Here is a 9,890-nt window from a genome sequence, read left to right on the forward strand (position 1 = left end):
AAGCCAGATTGTGAGATCCTGTTGTTAATTTGTCGTTACCTAAGCATTAGACTCAGTAATGGAATGAAAGCGTTATGATAGACACTTTTTTTGCCGATGCCATGCCAGCCCAAAACTCAGATGTACGTCTTGACCCTTCGAGTTTTGATTGCTCAAATAAAAAGGAAATTAGATTTTGGAGTTGTAAAGGACTAAGAAAGAATTTAAAAAAGGACCTCCCTAAAGTTAATTTGCATCCTAGATACAAACAAAATTACACAGCCAGCCCTCCCAGTGGTTGCTTTAGAGGCAAATGCGAGAACCTCTATCAAAATCAAAATTTTGATTTATTAATATAGAATTTATTTCATAAAAAATTATTTTAAATTTTCTCTTAAAAATAGTAATATGAGTAAAGTTTCTCTTAAAAATAAAATTTTGGCCAAAGGACTTATTTCCCCCTAAAGTATATTGTTTTTCTATGTTTTTTTTTTTTAATTTTGAAAATCTTAAATATCTATCCATGACTGGTTAAAGTTAACAGTTCTAAAGGTAAAATCATTATTTTATCTATAATATTAAAAATAAACTAAAATATAATCTATTTTTTCTCTTCTAAATTTTAAAAAATAATAGTTCCCTCTTAAGGTTTAGTTTCTAGGTTTTCGATGTCATTACCGACAATCTCTCCCTTTTTAAGTTTTTTCTCTCTCCGACGATCTCTCTCAGCTCAATTGGACGTCTGATCAACGTCCAACAAAACTTCAAAGATGATGGGAGATGAGGAGCTTCGTCAGGAAGATGAAGCTCTTTATTTTCTCAGACATCTCTGAAGCTTTTCGTTTTTATTTGGGAAGACGATCGTCTTTCCATCGTCTTTTCAGGCTGAATTCACATTGACCGACATCCTAGAGGAGGGAAGAGAGACTGCTGAAGCATAGTGATGCGTCAGGAAGCTTCGTCGATGATGATGGCACTAGGGATTGTAAACGAAACCTTAGGGGAGAATGTCATTTTTTAAACTTGACCTAGAGAGGAAATAGTTAGTTTTTTATGGACGTCTCTCTCAACTCAATTGGACGTCTGATCAACGTCCAACAAAACTTCAGAGATGATGGGAGATGAGGAGCTTCGTCAGGAAGATGAAGCTCTTTGTCTTCCCAGACATCTCTGAAGCTTTTCGTTTTTATTTGGGAAGACGATCGTCTTTCCATCGTCTTTTCAGGCTGGATTCACATTGATCGACATCCTAGAGAAAGGAAAAGAGACTGTCGAAGTATGGTGATACATCAGGGAAGCTTCGTCGATGTCGATGGCACTAGGGATTGTAAACGAAACCTTAGGGGAGAATATCATTTTTTAAAACTTGACCTAGAGAGGAAATAGTTAGTTTTTAGAGGTTTTTTTTTTAAGAAGGAGGGAAAAGATAAAATATTAAGAGCTTAGAGTTTCATTAAATTTAATTGTTCATGAGTTAGTAAATATGATTTTTAAAATTAACGAAAAAATCTTTGAAATAACAACATACTTCGGGTAAAAAATAGTCTTTTGGCCTAAAATTTTTAATAATGTTTATAATATATAAATATATTTTTCTTTTATATAAGTCATAACAAGTTATTAGTAAATACTTTTATTCTAACAAAAAAGAAATAAAAAAATATTGAAATATAACTTTACTAAAACTAGCTTTTAGATAAATCTAGATAAATTGTGTGTGTTTCTACTTTATTTATTCCACACATCCTCAGATTTCTTAGAAAAAAATACTAAATTATGAAAACTTGATTATTAGTCAAGGTATTTAATATTAAAATATATAGTTGTCCACTAAAAATTGTCACTAATAGAAAACTACATATATACGATGGAAACGACAATGCAAACGATTCAACAAATTCCTGTCATATGAACAGAACCAATCATCAAGGTATAAATAAATGATGTGCATTGGTGGCCTCACTCCACGCAAAACAAGGTTTCAGATTGTAATTTATAGTGGGGAACAGCTGCAAAAAGAGATTAGAGGTCAAAGAATCTCACTTTCGCTCAAGTAATCCAGGAGAAGTATGGTAAATAAATCAGGAAATCAAATGCAATCCAGGAGAGAAAACATAAATTAATCAGAAAATCAAACGAAGCCATGGTATAATGATCCTAATCAATACCCACCTGGCCATCTGGCATACACCGGAAGTTATATTGCTGCATAGAACCTCAAAAACCAGAAAAGATTAGCATACATACACAGTTTTTATAGCCCATAAAAAACACAATACTGAACATGATTGTTCATCAGAACAATTACTTTCAAATGAACCATGGTATAAATGTGTTAGTCCACCTTGCTCAAGCAACAAAAATAAAATGTGTTAAAATGTGGTGTTCCAAGGAAATGTAATTGACAGTTCATTTGGTGTAAAAACTAAAGTCTCAAGATATCTTACAAACAGAATTATTCATGATTCAATCTTTTATTTAAAGTCAGACTTTTATATATCAGATTACCTAATATGGATACATTGGTACTGTATTTCTGGTGTTAGAAGAACTCACAAACCAACAACAATAAAAGTAAAGAAATAAAAATGCTTTACAAACATTTCTACAAAGGGACTCAAACATCGGAAACCTAAGAAAAGAAAAGTCACAACCCAGATGGGAAATAGCTTGGTATCAGAATGTAGCCAAAACATCTTTCATAATATAGCCAGTTTCTGTGCCAAGTGTGGCAAGGAGATAGCATTCCTTGATGATTTATATGATAAACTCCTTCGTGAGCTCAGAAATAAAAGGTATTCTTTACACTCCTGACTGAATCCTTAGGATTCAGGTGTCACTATGGTTTTCCAGGAATCCCTGCCTAAACAGATCATAGTGCAGAGATTCAAACCAAAACCGAAACCTGGAACCAACCTTTTGCCTGTTTCCTGATTTTGACAAGGATGAACATCTAATTCTTGATTCTCCACTGGGAGAAATCATGAACAACTACTCTGTACACTTCAAGCCACATAAATAAACCTGTGACTGAATCACTGTCCTCCCAACCTTAAAACCTGGAACCACTGTGAACCCCACCTTTGCTCTGGCTTTACCCGTCAAGCTACTCCTCTTTGTAATATCTTCCATGTAAACCATGGAAAAATCAACCCCTCTTTCAACTTGAAAAATCTCAACAACAGGATCAAATGAGAAGGCCAACTTATGAAGCATCCATATTGAACTAGCCATGCTAACAAATGACTCATAGAACTCACTCAGCGATCTCCACGAACTCAAAACCACTTCATTTTGATCCAAATTGCTGAAAATCGATGACTCCATTGTAGGGTGAATGAGCTCTTGGTACTTCCTTTCACAAAACTTTGAGAATTCACATTTATGATCCCTACTGATCATCTCCAAAGGATTGCAAGATACATGCTCAAGTAATTGCTTCATCGAGGTAGTACTTTTGCCAGATTCGGATTTGTGTCCGTTACACATTATTTCATTCTCACTAAAACCGAATCCTTCTGAATCAAAACCTCTAAACATCCCAAGACAAATATATGACAGAAAAGCATAACGATTATGCCCTTTCTTGACATAATCAATATCATAATAAACATAATTGGCCGCCAAATCCAAATCCCACCCAGCTTTTCTCATCAAATCAATCAAAATCTTAGTAAACTTATGAGTTGTTCTACAAGCATCATGCAACACAGAATCGAAAACCCTAACAGTCAAAAGAACATCAAATGATGAATTTAAATTATTGGATAATTTTTTCGAAATTTTTGCATTAGAATTACGAATCTCACCCAATTGCTTCCTCAAAGCGGCAACTTGGTTATCTTTTAGATCAATCTCTTCTTGTAACCGATCGGAAACAGTTCCCAGAGTCCTCAACTTGCTCTGATTCTCTTCCACTTGATGTTCTAAGCGAGACCCAATAGCCAAATCCTCCCCAGAATCCACAAAATCAGGACTTCTACAAAAATCCCGAAAGAATTTCTTGAAATCAGATAGTCTCTGAAGATGCGAAACCAGAGCCCTATCAGCCACCTTTATATTTTCCTCAACAAACGGTACATGTGCCGTCTGCAACTGAAGATACGACGCTTCAAAGGACGAAACGGTAGCAAAAACAGAAGAAATCAAAGTATGAGTCATCTGGATATTCATAAAAGACTTCTTTTTCTGCGTTTGTTCAGATTTCACCATCTGGGTCTCTGCGACTTTACCACCACCCAAATTTGGCGATTTGGGTGGTGAAGGTTCCCCTAAGTTGTGAGGCCGGTCAGGCTTGATCACCACGACTTTCTGGTCGGTGATAAAGTCTTCAGTGGAGTCGAGGAGAGTAAAACCTTCAGAATCAGAAGGATCATGATCTGCTTCATCGGCAAAGAATTCAAAGGTTTTGTTCTTGAAAGCAAGAGCAAATTTCTGAAACATTTCAGATATTTGTTGTGGGGGTTTAGCTGTTATCGCCGAGGAACCATCCATAATATCAGGCATGGCAAAGATTGCTTTGCTCTTTATTATTCTTTGAGAATAAAATAGAGCTTTTCTTGTACTCAAGACTATACAAAAACAAATAAAAAAGCAAGATTGAAAAAGGTCTTGAATTGTACGGCTTTGCTTGCTGCTGCTTTGGATCGGTGGTGGTGGTGGATTGTTGTTCTTTGGATGTCTTGTAAGGAAGGAATGCGGCCTTCTCTTGCTCTAACTTTTCTTGTTTGTTTCCTTTTTTATTTTATTATATTGCTATTTTATTTCAGTATTTGTTTTTCTACTTCCTCTTCCAGTTAAGCAGACCTTTTTTTGTTTTTTAAAAATAATTTAGTTAGCATTTAACGGTAATAAGAGGAAAGCTATTTTGACTGTGCCGTGTAGTTTGTTTTCGTGACAGTCACCCGATGTATTTTCTTCTTCCATACGAAAACAATAATTGCCCATGTGTGACTATTTAATTTGGTGTGTATAATCCCATAATAATAAATAATAATTTTTATTTAAATTAATATTTATTATAAGTTTAAATAATTTTATGGTAATTTAATTAAAATAAGTTATGTTTATACTTTTTATAAAAAAATTATACATACAAGAATTATCGAGAGATATAAAATAATTATATAACAATCTATAAATTATATAAAATTGTGGTAGACTAAAAATGGTGAAATCATTTTATCTAGAAGTAGTGGAAAGAGTGAGTATTGCTGGTTTCAATTGTTTCTATAAGCTCTTTAACTTACTATTTTCACCTATGTTTTCATATAATAATTTTTTATTTTTATCTTATATTTTTGTCAAATAAAAATTGTCTTTTATATTTTTAAGATGATATAATAAATAGATTTTATTTAATTTGATTATCCGTCTAAAATGATAAAATAATTTTTAATCACAATTAATACTTGCTCTTATCATATAAATGCATAATGGTATAAAGTCAAATTAACCACATTTTTGGATCTCATATTAGTATTTTATTGAAATATCTTAACAATAATCAATAATATAATAGTGGAGGTAGATTTTCAAATAGTACGCTAAATCACTTTAAAACACATGTCATGTTCTTATTTGTTTACATAAATTTTATAAATTACATTTTTAATTCGGTATATTTTTCATTAATGAAATTTTTACTCTCAACAGTATAAACAACACTTCATTACACAATTAAGTTAGAATAATAAAATTATGTGCACATAATTGGATATTATATGATATTTCATAATATAATTTGATGACTTTGAATTAATAATAAAATAATTTTAAATTACATAATGATATATAATATAAATACTCAATTGAATTTAACTTGATAAACATAATAGATACCCATAAATAATACTAACCAAAATAGACCAATATACAGAAATATTAACTTCATACATCAATTTGACAAATCATTAGGACCCTGAACCAATATTGAATGGCACCTAAAAAGTGAAGTTGAGCATTACCCACTTACTTCTTTTTCTAAATTAATGGAGATTCCACCCACTTACTTCTTTTTCTAAATTAATGGAGATTCCACTTACTAAGGATTCCATAATTGATATTCAGACTATTCCATGGTAGGTATGACTTCGTACCGGGTTAGGCAGAAGTGAAAAAGTAAATGGCCCTTGGTTGGTTTATTTACATGGAATTTACAAATGAAGAAATCTGTCACTATTAAAATTTAATTGGTATGTTATGCATCATCTGGGTGCGGTGATTGTAGTGTCATCATTTCTGGGTCCAGTAAAGCCAGCACTTGGTTCAGACTTGAGAGATTCAGCTTCCGAAAGTTTTCTGGTCTCTACATGCTTATATTGAAATGATGTCAACCAAGCTTTATGGATTATGAAACCTTTAAACCATGTTTGTGATGCTTTTGGCAGACAATTTATAGGGGTTTACTTTTACTATCTGAAGCTGAAGGTGTTTGCTTTTAAGATGCCTCTCAAAGACAACCTGGAAGTTGGAAATTTGAGAAATGAAAATACCCAGAAAACGTGATCAATGCTTATAGAATGAAATTTATGTAATCAGCTCGAGAGATCAGCGTATAAGTGTGGGCAAAACGCACCACTGAGCTAGCTAGCTTTTGGGTGGAAGAGGTTAAGGATGGATTCGAATTAAGATAGCTTAATTCAAATTGGGGTTTGGTTTGATTCAATCAAAATTTACACTAGAGTTTTAGTTCAATTATTTGACTGAAATTCTATTTGAATCATCTTGTAATGATATTATTTATCTCATCAATATTGTTATATATCTCATTAGTAATACTATTTATTTTATTGACGACGTCTTCAATCAATTCAACAAGTACAAATTTAAATTTAAATTGATCGTTTAAAATTTGAATTAAACTCGAATGGACTCATATTCAAGCTTAGCTAGATTCAAATACATAGGTTTAATAGTACTGACTTTGGCATCAAAGTCTTGTTGAAGCAGCTCCGCCCAAAAATTACTCCACTCTAGAATTTTCAGAAAAACCTATTGACGTGAGTGTCTTTAGACCCAATAGCACATATTGATTCCTCAAAACAGAGAGTTGACTCAAAAAGGGTGGATGATGATTTGGTGAGAATCAGTGGCATGATTGGTGAGCGTAGGTAAGGGGTTGTTGCATTGAAATGGAGTAAAATAATAGAATCAGTTGACAACTGATACGAGAGTGCCGCCATATATCAGTGTTTAAGTAATGAATCTGTGTTGTCTTGTGTTCATATTATTATATTATTTGGATAGAGGCCGGTTCTGGGCACATTTTTATTATCAGTCCTAATAATTTTGGAGATCGGACGAAGAATCATGGTGGCCCTCAATCAGCCTCACATAATTGCAAATTTGTACTAAACAAATATTTGAGAAAATGAATGAATCAGCACAAAAGACTCCTGTTTTCTGTACTTTCTTTCCTTTTTTATTCTGAATATTGAAGAATAAAAATAGAAATGGCCACTGGCGAGACCGCGGCTTCCCTACAGAGGCCCACTGAAATGGACAAATTCGTTACTCTGGTTTAGATCAGGTAGCCTCAAACAGAGATGGATTCAGTCCAAACAAGTCAAGTTTGGATTGTTATTCCGTTTGGACGACGCAAGTTTGGATTGTTATTCCGTTTGGACGAATCAAGTTTAAGTGGAAAAAATTTCAGCTCGAATGAGTCGAGGAGTTGTATTGTTGATGATCCTTCTTTTTCAGCAATTTTTTTATATTTAAATGATTTTTGTTTTCAAGGATTCCTCCTCTTTTCTGGTAAGTCTTTTTTTATCTCCAAAGATTCAAATGAGCCCAAATCAATGTCCAACTGATTATTTTAAATTTAAGTTGAGTTGGAATTGATCTTTGTATGGGTTTGGTTGAGCTCAGGCCTCTCTGGCCATAAATATAGCCAGTGAACAACAGACCAAGATAATTCAAGCTTGGGTGGGCTCGTGAGGCCGTTAACAGATAGGCAATTATCTCTTGCAAGCCTAAAATATCACATATTTGAGATTGAGCAAAGGCCCAAACATATCCCAGATGCCTCTAAACCATCAAGCTAGTTTGGGTTCTTACAGGCGGATTGTCCTGTAGCCTGCCTATATTAACCCGAAAGGCTATCCTAGACTCTTATTTAATATTTTTAATAAAATAAGCAACGTGATATATAAATAACAATATGTTATTATATAATTAAAAATAAAATAATATTTAATTATATAATAATATATTTGTCTCATTGGATTGTTTAGTCAAGAAACCCTATTCGAAATAGCAGCCAAATTTGTCTTTGAAGTAAATAATAAGAAGATGTGGGTTTACTTGATGATGGAGAGGTCAAATGTTCTTAGCTCGTGACAGTAAATCATGAGTTATTTTCTTAGGATGGTACAGACGAAAAAGAGCCAATAGGAAGAGGCTTGGACAAATTTTTTTGGACTTGCTGCATTCAAAAAGCTTGAGGTCTTTGCTAAATGTAATGCTAGGGTGAGTGGACACGCTCTAATGCTGTTTGATCAATTGTGTGTTTGAATGAGTTTGACTAAATGTTGATTTGTGATTGCAATTTTTGAATATGCTTTCCTTTGCTTTACAGGGATGCGTATCTTGCAAGCAAGCATGTTGGCTTCTTCTTATCCGACTCTTTTCATTTTCTCTCCTAACTTTTATTTTTTCAATTTCTTCTTTATTTTGCTGGTAATGAGAAACTCTTATGTGAGTTATACAACCATTTTTGCATTTAGTCAGAAAATTATCATTTTGATCTACTTATAGTTAAATAGATTATATCAAATTAAAAAAATTATCAATCTAATAATTTGTCTTACAACTAATGTATCATTTAAGAAAATAGCTTAATTTGAATACATTTGAAGTTCATACATTCTTTATTGCTTGGGTGCCTCTACCATTAATACTCAAACTACCTTTACCAAATTTTATTTATTTTTGGGGCCGAAGGACCATTTCCCACGCATTCCTTAAACTTTTATTAAATTTATCATTAAATATAAGGATAAAATTGTTATTTTAAAAATTAAAGTTATTTTATTTTTTTTTATATTTTAAAAATTAACATTTTACCTTTACATTTCAATTTTGAAAAACAGTTTTTTTCCTTTCCAAATCTTTAAGTTTTTTCTTTACATTTTCAATCATTAACAGCGATTTGTGGTCGAAGGCCTCAAACTTTGTTGGACTACAAGTATTGTCTAAATCTGGACATCATTCATTGTTCGAATCTCTACACAATACTCATTGTCCAAAGATTTAGACAATAAAACGTCGTTTAGAGGAAAATATGAAGTCTTCATTCATTGTAATATCACGGTTCATAGAAGAAAGTGACCAGATTTCAAGTTTAATATTCTAATAAAAAAAATGAATTTTTCAAAACTTAATAAAAAACAGAATTATTAGTTTTCTAAATTAAAAGAAAAAATATAATATAATTTTAATTATTTTAATATTATTAATAAAATTATAATTTTACCCCTTTAACTTATGCAAAAAATTTATCAGTGTATTAACTGAGTAAAACTTAAATAAATATCTAGATTTTTTATTTATCTTATATATATATTTGTTATTTTATTAAAACTTACGTGAAAAAAAGGTCTTTCAGCGCTTATTATTGCAATCCAAGAAATGATCATTTTAATATTTCAGATTTTCATTTGCGTCTTTCGTTAACGGTTAAATTGTTATTATTAAAAAATTTAAAAAGTACAATATTCAATTGCGGAATGCAGATGTGCAGTTTCCATATAGGAGCACGAAGTAAATAATTTTTACATGGATTAGGTTGGAAAAGAAGAGTCGGATTTTGCGGGATTTGAATTTTTCATGTATGAATAATAAGTTGAACAGTACATATACGCCTGAAGCTGCATTCATTTTGATGTGAACTTCGCAGGAGTTACGTC

The 9,890-nt window shown here is 32.2% G+C and overlaps 1 protein-coding gene across 1 annotated transcript; it reads right to left on the minus strand.

Moving 5' to 3' along the window:
• Nucleotides 1-2,451: 2,451 nt before the first annotated feature.
• Nucleotides 2,452-4,759, minus strand: LOC123217791 (protein GRAVITROPIC IN THE LIGHT 1). Its single transcript, XM_044638918.1, has one exon. The coding sequence runs from the start codon at nt 4,483-4,485 to the stop codon at nt 2,971-2,973; it is 1,515 nt and encodes a 504-aa protein (XP_044494853.1). The 5' UTR covers nt 4,486-4,759; the 3' UTR covers nt 2,452-2,970.
• Between the last annotated feature and the right edge of the window lie 5,131 nt (nt 4,760-9,890).

The sequence above is a fragment of the Mangifera indica genome, chromosome 5 (genome assembly GCF_011075055.1).
Source record: "Mangifera indica cultivar Alphonso chromosome 5, CATAS_Mindica_2.1, whole genome shotgun sequence".
In the NCBI taxonomy this organism is placed as follows: domain Eukaryota; kingdom Viridiplantae; phylum Streptophyta; class Magnoliopsida; order Sapindales; family Anacardiaceae; genus Mangifera; species Mangifera indica.